Here is a 13,568-nt window from a genome sequence, read left to right on the forward strand (position 1 = left end):
ACTTCCCAGCAACAGTGGCAGGACTAGGGTTAGTTGCCCCCTGGGGAGCATATGGCCAGACTGGGGCAGAGGTGAGGCCCAGCCAGCCTCCTCACCACAGCCCCTCCCCACAAGGGCCAAGAACATCTGCAGGGGGGAGACTATGAAGGTCTCCCCCAGCCACTGGGGAGCTGCTTCTCACCTGACCAAGGAAACTTTATTCCTTCCACTACTCCTACCCCTGGCTCACATGGGCCCCCTAGACATCCAGGCTCCAAGCTCTAGCCCCATGAGCGGGTGGGGATGTGGGGGAAGAAATGTGCAACGGTCACAAGGATCCAGGTTCAGCTGTGACATTTTATTGCAAGGCCCAGGGAGCAGCCCATGCCCCAGGGAGTGAGTGGGGGCAGGGCCAGGAATGTCTTCATTTCAAACCTCCTTCATCAGGACACGTGAGAACTTTTCCAGGGCAGACCTGAGACAGCACAGCCTCCTGCAGGCACAGAGTGTGATGCCTAAGCCAGCCCCATGGGACATGTGCAGGGGCCCTGGGTGCTGTTCCACCCCCAAGGTGAGATGGCAGCTCCAGGGCAGGAGGCAGCAGAACCCCACGAGGTAAAGGCCACAGCAGGAGCTCTGGAGAAGTGAGAGCAGCTGTGCTGGGACAGGCAGCCTCCCATCTGCTGAGCTCTACCCCTGCCCCTGCTGTGCACTGGTACCAAGCCTGCACTGCCTACAGGCAGGGGCCCCCATGAGAGGCAAAGGGCAGCACCCCCAGGAAGCAGGGAAGCCCAGGCCAGTCTTCCCCCGGTGGAGGAGCTAGGGAGCAGTAGGACACACACTGGCCTGGGCCAGCAGCCAGAGGCTCTGCTCAGCACTGTGGAAAACCCGTATCTGCTGCCCTTGCTGAGCAGCGAGAGGCCCTGGTCGTGCCAGGAAGTGGCCCATAGCTGGGGAGGGGAGAGGCGAGGCGAGGAGCTGCCCCAGGCAGCAGCACAGGCCCCGCTCTGCCAGACACTCAGTAGGGCTGCTGTTGAATGAAGCGTCTGAACATGGTGAAGGCAGCTTGCGGTTGGTCTGTGGGCACCATGTGGCCAGCTCCCTGTAGAAGACAGGTGAAGGCACCAGGTCAAGACCAGCCATGCAGGGCTGGAGGGAGCATCCAAGCAGCCTTAATGGGTGGGCCAGTGATTCTCAACCTCTGCCAGAGCCAGCCAGGCCCCCATCCCACAAGATATCCCAACTCTCCCTGCAACTGGCCCAGCCACCCTCCTGCCTGCAAGGCTGAAGGTCGCTAGGTCCCAGAGGGTGTGTGAGGCCACAGCTCCAGGCCCCTGGCCTCCCCTCCCAGGCCAGCTCAGCCTCAGGCTAAAGCACAGAGGAGCTGCTGAATCTCACCCCAGCATGAGGATGAAGGCAGGGAGGTCGAAGGGGTGATTAGGGGATTGTGTGGGGCAGCTCAGCTCCCAGCTGCTGCTATGAACATGTTGCTTGCAGCCCAGGGTCCCACCCTGCCACACTGGTGGGGCTGGTTACCTTGATGGTGAGGAAGGCGATGTTGGTGAATTCCTTCACAAAGCCCCCGATCTGGTCCTCAGTCCCATCATTATATAGCCAGGGCCTGCGGGCCACCTGCACCTGGAACCAGAGCTCAGCAGCCTTAGAGCTGACCCTGTGCCAATCTGGCCCCTTGCTCTCCCCAGGTGTCCCCTCCCCCAGCTCTGGGCAGGGCAGGCCATTCCCCAGACACTCCTGCCAGTACTGGCTCTTTGCCAATAGCTTTTCCCTGATGCCTGGTCACTGCAGCAGTCCCAGGCTAGTGCTGGGCAGTGATGTGCTGATGGGGTGCAAGTCTCCCTCCCCTGCCTACCTTCTGGTCCAGGGAGTCCACGAACCACTCGTCCCCCAGGAAGTTGCAGGCCATGTCAATGTCACCATTGTACACCAGGATCCGGTATTTCTGCCAAGAGCACAAGGGCATCACCTAGGCGGAGGGACAGCAGCTCTGCGCCTCACCTCGGGATCTGCTCAGAGCACCTGGCAGCCAAGGGAAGGGGCTGGGCAAGCTCAGCAGCTGACTGTGGAGCTGCTGTGTCAGACATGCCTGCAGCTGAACCCCACCTCGGGTGTCACTTCTCCCCCAAGGGCCAGGCTGGGGTCTGGGACCTCTCAGACTCACCATGGTGCCAAGCAGCTTCAGGTACTGGTCGGTCACAGTCAGGTACTGCCGCTTGTAGCTGTGGTTCACCTCAGAGCTGCGAAGGAACAGGCAGAGTTACACTGGCAGAGACCCACCCAGTCCTGGCCAGGAAGCAGGGTCCCCTCCAGGACAGAAGCCTCCCCACCTGCATATATGCCACTCAGGTGCCTCTGGAGAGATGTGCAGTGCCTTCCTCACTTCGGGGGTGTTCAGGTAGGTGGTGGAGGCTGTGGAATTGGTGCAGGGGGGTTCCAGGCGAACCCCTTTCTTGGCTGCTGGCATCCGGAGCAGATTCTGGGAGAGGAAGAGTTATAAGGAGAGAAAAGCTGCAGCCATGGGGCAGACCCCCAATTCCCCCAAGCCTCCTGCACAACGCAGCAGGGAGAGTTAACCTCCTCTGCCCTGGCCCACCATGGGCAGCACTGCAGGCTGACCAGAGCCAGTGCCAGCCCCAGAGTTTGAGACACTGCCTGCCCCAGAGGTCAACTAGGTTAGCACAGCAGGACGGGGCTCCCTCAGTCAGACTAGCAGGGTTGGAAGGGACCTCAGGAGGTTTTAGTCCAACCCCTGCTCAAAGCAGGACCAACCCCAACTAAATCATCCCAGCCAGGGCTTTGTCAAGCTGGGCCTTAAAAACCTCGAAGGAAGGAGATTCCACCACCTCCCTAGATAACCCATTCCAGTGCTTCACCACCCTCCTAGTGAAACAGGGTTTCCTAATATCCAACCTAAACCTCTCCCACTGCAACATTGCTCCTACTTCGTGAGGGCAGGCAGGCACCCATTCCCTACACCCCAGAGAGAAGGAGCCCTGACACTTACCTGCCTCCAGGAGTACTTCAGGGGCTGCTGGATGAAGGAGATGCCCAGGTCATGGCTGATGAGCTGATCTTGATCATACCTGCAAGGCGCGAGCAGCCTCAGAACCAGGCCTGGGCCCCTCTGCGAGCGCCTCCACCCCCAACCCTCACTTGCTCAGGTTCCCCTTTCTAGGGCAGATTATTAGACTAGGCCATTGGTCTAGGCATCCTACTGAGGAAGGACAGAGCCCCAGACAGCAGCCGGGAAACCCCAACCCAAGCTGCTTCCTGGAGGTATCCTCTCCAGGGCCCCTGCCGAGATGGCCAGCAAGGACCTATTTGCAACAGGTTGGCAGACTCCTGCACTCCTCCCACTGGCTACTGGGCTGCAGGACTTTGAAGCAGTGCTGATCTCTCCAGACTCAAGTCAGCCACCCGGAGAGGAGCTGGGGCCAGCTGTTCCTACCTGTAGCTTCCAGGGACACCGCCAGCACATGGGGCATAGAGATTGTAGATGTTCAGGCCTGACTCCTCCACGATCTGGATCATCTCTTGCATCTGGAACAAGCCATGTGGGTTGGAATCCAGCAGGCATGTTACAGCAACTTATAGCTCAGGTGCTACCATGGTCTGCAGGGCACTGACTGATTCAAGGAGCTGCCATGGGCCCATCTGCTCAGCCCCCTGTCCCTTTAAACCCTGCCCTTGGATCCAATCCCTCATGGAGCCACGCCTGGTCAAACAGCCAGGGTAAGGACCTTGCTGCTGGTGCAGAACCCAACACAGGGTGCAGGGATCAGCCAGACTCTGCGCTGCCCTAGGGAATGAGAGCACTGCTACAACGGGCTATGTGGTACGCCGGGACCTCCCCAGCACTCCCTGGCCAATACTCACCCCGAGTGTGCAGTTCAGGTTGGAGCTTTTATGGAAGTTGCATTTTCCCTGGGAGCAGCAGAAGCGCTGCAGATCTGTCCACAGCCTGGAGCAAGAGACCCTTGTGAGAACATGGAACAATGCAAGAGGCCAGGACATGAAGCCACCAGCCTGTAGGAAACTCCAATGACTACCATGCACTGCAGCACTTCTCTGCTACACAGACTCCATGGGCACATCACCCCTGTCCTCTGCTCCCACAGGACAGCAAGGAGAGTCCTCATCTTCACAGTGCTCACTGGGCTGCATGCAGAACAGCTACAAACCTAAGGCTCTGGGCTGACAATCATGAAGAACTCCACTCCTCAGACACAATGGAGCTGTCCCGATCAGGGAAAAGCAGGTGACAGAGCTGCCTCAGGAGTGGCCCCAGACTGTGGGACAAGGGACCACCCCAAACCTCCTGTGCCAAGCACGCTGCTCCGACCAGCCTTCTCCAGTAAGACAGAGCAGTGCCGGCACAGAAACCAAACCCGAACCACCCCTCCACTGCATGCAACCCTCCCCGAGGAGAGGGAGGAAGAACATGCCCCATGTGACAGATGTCAGTCACATCCCTTACTGCGTGCCCGGCCAGGCTCAGACACTGCAGAGAGGAGGGTGGGGGGGGAGACCTCAAGTAGAACAGAATGGAATCCCCAGCAAGCAGAGCCCTGGGGGCATGGGCTAGTCTTCCAAGCCCTTTCATCACAGCAGATCCCTGTCCCTGGAAAGGCTGCAACCCCCCAGCAACAGCGAGGAACTGGCCTGCTGGTGCCCCAGCTGTGCTGCGGGAACCAAGTTTCAAGGGCAGCACCCTGGCCAGGAAGGCTGGGCCAGAGCAGAGAATGGCCACTGACTCTCCCATTTGCACTCAGATTCTGAGCGCTCGAGGCCAGATCCCTCTAGCTGAGACTCAGTAGCCCACAGCCCCTGCACATTCTTACCTGGTTCCCAGGAGGCCATGGTAATAGGCAAAGTAAACCAGGGAGTTGTCATTGATCTCATAGGAGGAGAGGCCATTTCCCACGGCGAGTCCCTAGAACACAGGGCGCAGCAGGCAGAAATTGCTAGGCATTCTTCCACACCAGAGTAGGGACCAAGGCACCCACTGAGCAGAATCGGGGCAGGGCAAGCTGGTCTGGACAATGGGGTCTCCACAAACTCCCCACTGGAGATGGATAACCCGGAGCAGTTTAAGACCCCGCAGCATGGACATGGTATGATGCAAAGCCATGGGGAGAGACCTGTCCCCTTGGCACACTCTTCCCTCTGCTGGAAGGCATCTCCACTGAGGCCACCTGGTCCCTCCCCCTGTTCCTCCCCATCTGCTCAAGGACTGGCCCACATTACAATGTGCAGCAGCAGGAAGAAACCATGAGGCTAGTGGGATTCACATGGCTGCCCTCTCTCCTCACCATATGCTCCAGGGAAGGGGCCAGAGCCTGCATATCCCTTACCTTCAAGTTGATGCTGGTGTCCTGCATCACCCACTCAGCCAGCGTGGGTATGTAAATGCCCGCATAGCTCTCCCCAGTGAGGAAGAACTTGTTCTTGCTGTACTCCGGGAAGAGGCGGAAGAACTCCTTCAGCGCCAGGTAGTTATCGTGGGCCACCTGCAATCAGAGAGGAGGCTGAGGCAGGCTGTGCTTTAGGCCCCCTGCTCTGGAACCAGCTCCTTGCTGCAGGAGCTGGACAGTCACTGCTAGCAGCCCCAGAATCTCACTCACCTGGGTGTCATTAGTGGCATACTTTTTGTCATCAGAGTAGGAGAAGCCAACACCTGCTGGGGACTCCAGGTACAGCATGTTGGCAATCTGCAGAGACAGCCACAGATCACTCAGGGAGAATAGGTAACAGCCAAGACCCTCCACTCTGAGGCTCTGAAGGTGCCAGATCATGGTACTAGCTTGATCTCCAATCTAACCATAGCACCTGCTAACATGGTCAGGTTAAAGTCTCAGTCTCACTTCTTTCTGGTGCTGGCTAGAACATGCTGGCTAACTCCCTAGCACCATAGCTTTATGTCCTAGTCTAGACAGAACCTAGGAGGCAAGATGGAGGGAAATAAGGGAGAACTTGCCAGAGGCTCCATTTCTATGGGAAAAATGAAGGCAAGGCTTAGGGCTTCCCACAACATGTACAAGGCCCAGCACCCTCCTTGGCCTGCACCCTAGCACAGCTGTTGCCAGGTGCACAGGACAAGCCGTTCCACTCCCGTGGCAAGGGTGGAGGAGACAGTCCCTTTCAGGAAGTGGAGTCCATACCTTATTCCAGGAATAGTCATTGTACTGCAGGGTGGTTCCATCTGGCTGAATCTGATAAAGGAGAAGCCTCTGTTACCATAACAGAAGAGCCAATGCAGGAGATGCACCCTCATGCTAGCCAGCCTGTCCCCCTTGGAGGAAGCAGCAGAACCATCCCCAAACCCAGTGCCTAGGTGGCTTGAACCAGCAGCGTTCAGGAGATAGCAAGGTTCCCCTCCCTGCAGTTACAGCCCAGTCACTGTCAACCCTTGGAGAGATATTGTTGCCAGCAAACCAGGGCAAGGGCGGGGGACTTAGGGTGGCTCAGGCCAAGGAGAGGGATGGTGGTTACTTACGGTGAAGGGGCCATGCTCTGTCAAGAAGCCAGACATGGAGCTGCAGCCAGGTCCCCCGTTCAGCCACAGCACCAGAGGGCTGCTCTCAGGGTTGCTCTGAGCCTCTGTAAACCTGCAGACACAGTGATACGCAGACCTCAATGGTTTAGTAGTCAAATTAGTGATTACCCAAAAAAGCCAGGAGTGGGAATTAGTGCTCTAGTAAACAAAGCAATGATCGATTCATAGTGAAACAGTAGGACATGGAAATATTTAGTGCACAGATGTTATTCTCACAGCAAAATGACTGACCACATATATTTTATCAACTACACAGGCCTGGTCCTGCCCACACTCCACTCCAAGGCTGCCTCCTACTTCCTGCTCTTGCCCCCCATGGCCCAGCACTCTGGGCAGTTCCTCCCTCCACAGCAGCCAGGGTGGGGGGCTCTGGACTCTAGCGGGAGATGGGGGGAGGGGTAGCACCACCCATGTTAACAACCTAGTAAACGCAGCCTGGTTGGTTAATGGCTAAATCCCCAGTGTTTTAGGATCACCAGAGCCGCCCCCAGTGGAATATTCCTGCTATGGACAAAGTACCCCATGAGCCCAGACCCCAACCCACAGCTCATCCCCCCCCAGGACCCCACACAGGGCAGAGGGAGGGCAGCAGAGGGGCAAAGAGTCCCCGCACCCCACCCCTACCAGTAGTGCAGGCTCTTGTGTGGGTCGACGCGGAGGTAGCCCGAGTAGTGGCGGAAGGAGGGCTGCTTGGCCAGCCCCGGCAGGTAGGTCACCTCGTCGGTGGAGGGCGCAGCCCCGACGCAGGGGGCCGCCAGCAGCAGCACACAGAGCAGGACGGGCCCCATCTGCAGGAGGGTAGAGGAGAGTCAGCCCAGCAGGGGGAGCCCCGGCCCTGTCCCAGGGCCCCCCAGACTCTGCTCTGCCCCCTAGGGCCAGGACCCCCCCAGCCCCCACCCCCAATTAGAGCCCCCCAGCCCCAGGGCCCCCCAGCTCCATCCCTAGGGCCCCATCCCCATGGCCCCCAGACTCCGCCCCGGCCCCCGGGGCCAGGACCCCCCCGGCCCCGCTCAGAGCCCCCCGGCCCCAGGGCCCCCCAGCTCCATCCCTAGGGCCCCATCCCCATGGCCCCCAGACTCCGCCCCGGCCCCCGGGGCCAGGACCCCCCCGGCCCCGCTCAGAGCCCCCCGGCCCCAGGGCCCCCCAGCTCCATCCCCAGGGCCCCCCAGACTCCGCCCCGGCCCCCGGGGCCAGGACCCCCCCGGCCCCAGGGCCCCCCCGGCCCCAGGGCCCCCCCGGCCCCAGGGCCCCCCCGGCCCCAGGGCCAGGGCCCCCCAGACTCCGCCCCGGCCCCCGGGGCCAGGACCCCCCCGGGGCCAGGACCCCCCCGGGGCCAGGACCCCCCCGGCTCCGCTCAGAGCCCCCCGGCCCCAGGGCCCCCCAGCTCCATCCCCAGGGCCCCCCAGACTCCGCCCCGGCCCCGCTCAGAGCCCCCCCGGGCCAGGACCCCCCCCCGGCTCTCACCTTCCGGCAGCAGGTTCCCCTTCACTCGCAGGCAAGGCACGTGACTCCCGTTCATATAAGCCGAGACCGTCACGTGACGCTGGGCGCAGCTGATCGCGGAGGGGCGGGGCCAACCCCGAATGGAGCCAATCAGAGCCCAGCGGCGGCCAGTCCCCGCCCTCAATTGCGGCTTCTGTCCCGTGCGGGAGCAGCGCCGCCTGGCGGAGGGGCCGGGCGCTGGGCGGGGCAGAGCCGCGTCGGGCCGGGGGGCGCCCGGGGCGCAGACGGACCCGCCCCGTCCCGTGGCCCTGCCCGGCTGGGGGTGTCGGGGCGGGCAGCAGGAGCCCTGGGCCCCAGCGCAGCCTGCAGCCGGGCCTCCCTGCCTGCAGAAGGGCCGGTGGGCGGCTTGTGGCCCAGGCCACCCGTGGGCCAAGTCGCATGACCCCATGTCCCGTCTCATAGGGACAGCCCCGAGATTCGAGGCTTTTTCTTATATAGCGGCCCCTTAGCCCCCCGCCCCGCTGTTCACACTTGCTGTCTGGCCCCCCTCGCTCCGGGCTGCCGGTAGCAGGTGCCCCCGGGCACAGATCGCCAGGCCCTGCCTCACTCGGAAATACACCCAGTGCGGCGTGCCTGGGTGAGCCCAGCGCCGGGGGCCGCAGCCGCGGGGAACCCGCCCCGGGCCTTGAAGGGGAGGCAGTGCCCGGGCGGGGGAAGGGCAATAACAGCAGGCCGAGCTGTAGCAAAGTGTTTAATTTTCATGCTCGGGTGCCGGCTGTGACAGCATTGTCCACCCACAGCCCCTTAGTGATGTGAGCTCCGCTCTGCTCAGGGGGACATGACACGATGCCGGCTTATTTTCTCCAGCTTCGCTCAGGCTCTCCATAGCAGCGTGAGCTTTCGTGAGCTAAGGCTGACTTCATCGGATGCATACTGTGGAAACTGCAGAAGACAGTATGCATGCGATGAAGGGAGCTGTCGCTCACGAAAGCTCATGCTCTAATAAATGGGTTAGTCTCTAAGGTGCCACAAGTCCTCCTTTTCTTTTTGCGGATACAGACTAACACGGCTGCTACTCTGAAACCTAGCAGCTTGGTGGCACTAGGACCCTTGAGAGCCTGAGTGGGGCTCTGCTTTCCCGATTAGGAGTGTACAAATGTCACCACTCGAGCCAGGTGCTTGAGCCTGACTGGCCTACTTAAAAATAGCCACAACCCTGTGCTCTCTGGGAATGCCACAGAGATGGCTGCTGCCTGCCACCCACCCACCCGCTTCCACCTCGTCCACGGCACCAACATCCGCATCGACCCCTCCCACACTCAGGCCACCAGGGTGGAAAGCTTTGCCAACGGACTATGTTTCAGCCAGGAGCCCCTGGAGCCTGGACAGATCTTCCTGGTGGAGATCGAGGAGAAGGAGCTGGGCTGGTGTGGTCACTTGCGGGTGGGGCTAACAGCACATGACCCAAGAAGCCTGGATGTGGTGCCAGAGTATTCACTCCCAGACCTGGTCAATATGGGGGACACCTGGGTTTTTGCCATCACCAGGCATCACAACCGTGTTACTCCAGATGGCTCGGAGGCTCGGGTCCAAGGCTTCCTCTCAGACCCCTACCTGCTCATAGAACAAGTCAGGATTCCCCGAGACAAGCTAGTGGGGCGGAGCAGGCCTAGCCAGTACAGCCACATGCTGGATGACTTGTACAAGACAAATGTGCTGCCCCCGACAGCCCGGAGGAGCAGGATTGGGGTGTTGTATGCCATCCGGTCTGACGGGATGGCAGACATGCACATCATCATCAATGGAGAGGACATGGGACCGAGTGCCAGGAGCCTCCCTGCCTCCCGCCCACTCTATGCAGTGATCGATGTCTTTGCGTCAACGAAGAGCGTCCGTGTCATTCAAGTGGAATATGGCTGTAGGTATCTGTGTTTCCTCCCCTCCCTGTAGAACTATGCTGGACAGGCCCTCTCTGGTTGGATCAGAGTTCAGGAAGGTCAGAGTGGGGTGAGGCTCAAAAAAACTACTTACATCCAGTAAGATTAAATGTCTCAGTCTACAAGGGGCACAAGCTCAGATACCATGGTGCTGGGCATGGGACTGACAGATTAGACAGGAGAAAGCACTCATTTCCTGCTGGATACAGCTTTACCCCTGAAAATCAGACCTAGCTCAGGTTCCCCAACACTCATTTCTCTGACCTTCCATCTCCTGCATCTCTGACCTCTCCATCTTCTGGCACCCTGGCCTTGTTGCCTCTTTTCTCTACACTCCAGAGGCTCTCACCTCTGTGTCCTGATCTCCATGGCTCTAGTTTCTGCCTCCCTGCCCTGCCCACCTCTAGTCCCTGAGTTCCTGACTGCTCTCATTTTTGTGACATTTCCAAGTTGGGATCAGCTTAGAGAGGCAGTTCTGGGCTGAGGTTTGGGTGCAGTGAGCTGAAACAGTGTGTTGCCATTTATGTGCTGCAGAACTTCCAGGGACTCCTGTGTTACGGCCTCTGGTGAAGATGTTCATAGATAGGGATAGTGGGTACAGGACCATCCAGCCTATTCCAGTAGCGGTAAAGTCATTTCCACCCCACAGCTGTTCAGTGGGCCATGTGTGAAATCAGTTTGGTGTCTCAGTCAAACTCCTGATGGAACAGGTGGCCATGTCACAAAATCCACCATCGCTAATTAGCCACCTCGTTAGCTACCTTAGAGAGGCCAGGTACTAAGTGAGACAAGGAGACTGTGTAAGAACTCTTGACAGATGTTAATGGCTAGTAACATAAGAATTGCTATGCTAGCTAATATGCCACATTTGTTGTAATGGAACAGTGCTTATTGACTGATACCTGGATTCTAGATGTGAGGCCACATGTACAACACTACGATAAAACCAAAGAACAATTATAAATATGGAACAGGCACAAGAGTGACTTATCGATGTAGGGGAAGCCTTCCCTTGTTTCACTGGCTTAAAGTTCAGATTATTTTGGCACCAAGGCTAAAATCCAGTGGTTTCTCAGCTAGTTGTTTAGAGTTAGTTCTGTGAATATCCAAACACAGGGAGATAAGATGTGCTCTGCTGTGCAGGCTTTTCAGTCCTAGAATGATATTTTGAACCTGACTTGTGTATTTGCATGTGCGATTATCAATCATTAAAACTACTTTGATCAAACAGGACCTCAATGCTCTAATGAGCGACTTTGGTAGCAAGCAGCCTCTCATGGTATTCCTGGACTGGACCACACCTTTTGTGGAGGGCCTGTGTCCAGCTCAGAATGTGAATAAATATCTTTTTCCCTGTCAGCCCTCTAGGCTGGAAGCTGTTGGGGGCAGTTGCAGTACCAGGCAGGTTGCCTCAGCATGTTCACTCGGGCTTCGTAAAATGGCTGGAACTCACGCAGGAGGCAGACTGTGGCTCGTCTCTCACTTAACTTGAGGCTTCAGTAATTTCTATTTCTGCAAAGCTTTCTTAGCATGTAAAGAGAAGTTTTACTGCCCCTGTTTATTGGCCAGGAGCCAGTTTGCAGAGTAAACACAGAAAGCAGAAGCTGCCACTACTGGTGATGCTTGTGGGTCACAAGTGAGATTCAGGGCGAGTGGGCCTGGGGAGGAAGATACTGCTGCAGATAGCAACAGAGAGACTTCTTACCTAGTCCCCTGGTCATAACAACCCGAGCGCCCAGTGCCTCCACGTTAAGGTAAACAAAACTATCTGAAAATACTCCCAAGCTCAGACACATCCTCTAAATAGTGGTAAGATGTTTGGGCTCAGTAGTGCTCTACTTGTATCTCTGCCTCAGACTGCACCTCAAATTCCTAGAAGTCACCAGCACTTACGGCAGCCATTTTACACAGAGACATTGAGCAAGAGTTCAGATTAATCACAGCAGACGGGTTCTTAACCACAGGGCTGACACAATGGCCAGATCATTCCGTCCTTTGAACTCTCCGAGATGGTCCTGTAGTCAGGGGTGGGGCACTGTAGCAGGATAACATGGGGTGAGCAGGCCTTGCTGCTGCCTAGACTGTACTATGGATAGTGAATTCACTCTCCAGGAGTTTCTGGTGACTTTTACCAGAATAACTCAAATAACACAAAGAATTAAGAAAGAAAATGTCTAGAAGCACCCTGTAGATTTTATTTTTTCTGTTGAGTGTTGAGAACCTTACAGGGAATCTGATGGGACTTTGGGGGTGGGGGTGGGATCAGAGCCTGCGGCCCAGCAGGAGTACTGCTGCAGGGAACAGAGAACTCACTGACTAAACCAGCTCTAACCAGTTAATCGTAACACTGTTGTGAAACCAGTCTCTTGGGGAAACCCCAGGCAGACCTCTGAGGCATCCAACATTCAATCCTGCGTGTTTGCTAACTCAGGGACAGGAAGAGAGAGAGAGGGGAGGGCTGGGGAGCAGAAGTTCATGCAGAGTTTAGATGAATTAATAGGGCCTTTTCAAAATCCATCAGGAAAATGCACCAGCACAGGCACATAAACTGCTCTCCTAGGGTTTACTGGGAGGACAGAAAAGTAAGTACTTCCATCCTTCACTCTCCTGCTTCTCATCAGTAGCCCTCCCAAGGGGCAGCACTATTTGCCCGGAGAGCCTTGCCCCAACATAATCAGCAGGCAGATCTTTGTGAGTCTGAATTAATGGTGCCCTTGAAGCAGATTAACCTGCTGCTGTCCCAGAACAAACTGCCTTCCAGGAGCCACTGTCCTCTTCTCTTCTGTGACAGTGCTGCCTGCCTCCTAAGCTTGGGGCGATTCAAATGCCCTCAGAGCAGCACGCTCAGCTTCTTCCTTTCCTTCCTCTTTCAGTCCCTTCCTTACAGACCCTCTGTAGGCTGGTCATCCAGAAGCACATTGTCCACCGATTGGCCATCGATGGGCTGGACCTGCCTCCACTGTTGAAGAACTTCTGCAAATACGAATGAGATGACAAGATCTCCTTCAGCAGGCAAGCCCTTCAAACTTGCAGACCCTGTGAGTGACCAAGAATGGCCTTCCAGAAAGGGATCCATACTTCCAGAACTGCTCTTCCATCTTCAACCAAGGAGCCCCAGGAGCAGAGGTGACCCCCCCACCCCCCACTTCACAGCAGCTGACTGGAACCTCAGCAGTTACACCCATCCTGACACACATTGTGCCATGGAAGTCTGCTGTGCCATAAAATGGCACAGAGACCACTGGAATGGCAGAGCCTTACAGCACAGACAATCGATAGCAGAAGGGAAGGAATCGCAGCAGTTGGGGGATTCCCTGCACACAAAGGGATATGGAGGGATTGGTGCCAGATTGTTGTTATAAAAATGAGAGGATAATAAAGTGCTTCAAAACAGAAGCAAATTGTTGGGAGTACTGGTGTGGCCTAGTCTCAGACTCCTCCACATAGCAATGGGGAGAGGGTGGCACAGAATATCCCCCTGAGGTTGTGTCAATTTCAGGTACTTCAGAGTCAATAAACTTGCCCTAACCAAAGGAGTTGGGGGATATTCACTTCCCATCAGCATCCTGCATAAGAAGGTTCCGAAGGGACAATCCAAGTGGAGCCCTGGCTGCTTCTTCCAGGCACAGAGGGAC

The 13,568-nt window shown here is 57.2% G+C and overlaps 2 protein-coding genes across 2 annotated transcripts; one reads left to right on the plus strand and one right to left on the minus strand.

The window, feature by feature from the left end:
* Positions 1–316: 316 nt before the first annotated feature.
* Positions 317–8,205, minus strand: CTSA (cathepsin A). The gene is made up of 15 exons (XM_048820497.2): positions 8,018–8,205; positions 7,178–7,341; positions 6,494–6,605; positions 6,159–6,209; positions 5,622–5,708; positions 5,352–5,507; positions 4,839–4,930; positions 3,874–3,958; positions 3,446–3,537; positions 3,002–3,080; positions 2,325–2,473; positions 2,159–2,234; positions 1,850–1,939; positions 1,516–1,617; positions 317–1,081 (listed from the first exon to the last, which is right to left on the minus strand). Exons 2-15 carry the CDS (start codon positions 7,339–7,341, stop codon positions 998–1,000), a joined length of 1,419 nt encoding a protein of 472 aa, XP_048676454.1. The 5' UTR covers positions 8,018–8,205; the 3' UTR covers positions 317–997.
* Positions 8,206–8,279: 74 nt separating this feature from the next.
* NEURL2 (neuralized E3 ubiquitin protein ligase 2) lies at positions 8,280–13,334 on the plus strand. The gene is made up of 2 exons (XM_048820500.2): positions 8,280–9,914; positions 12,807–13,334. The coding sequence occupies exons 1-2, from the start codon at positions 9,239–9,241 to the stop codon at positions 12,920–12,922; spliced, it is 792 nt and encodes a 263-aa protein (XP_048676457.1). The 5' UTR covers positions 8,280–9,238; the 3' UTR covers positions 12,923–13,334.
* The last annotated feature ends 234 nt before the right edge of the window (positions 13,335–13,568 follow it).

The sequence above is a fragment of the Caretta caretta genome, chromosome 13 (genome assembly GCF_965140235.1).
Source record: "Caretta caretta isolate rCarCar2 chromosome 13, rCarCar1.hap1, whole genome shotgun sequence".
In the NCBI taxonomy this organism is placed as follows: domain Eukaryota; kingdom Metazoa; phylum Chordata; order Testudines; family Cheloniidae; genus Caretta; species Caretta caretta.

Excerpts from the sequence above, each read along its gene's own strand:
- CTSA (XM_048820497.2), bottom strand. The coding sequence starts at position 7,341 with ATGGGGCCCGTCCTGCTCTGTGTGCTGCTGCTGGCGGCCCCCTGCGTC. Across the intron at positions 6,606-7,177 it reads CACAAGAGCCTGCACTACTG|GTTTACAGAGGCTCAGAGCA; the intron begins GTAGGGGTGGGG and ends CTGTGTCTGCAG. Across the intron at positions 1,940-2,158 it reads TGAAGCTGCTTGGCACCATG|AAATACCGGATCCTGGTGTA; the intron begins GTGAGTCTGAGA and ends TGCTCTTGGCAG.
- NEURL2 (XM_048820500.2), top strand. The coding sequence starts at position 9,239 with ATGGCTGCTGCCTGCCACCCACCCACCCGCTTCCACCTCGTCCACGGC. Across the intron at positions 9,915-12,806 it reads CATTCAAGTGGAATATGGCT|TCCCTTCCTTACAGACCCTC; the intron begins GTAGGTATCTGT and ends TTCCTCTTTCAG.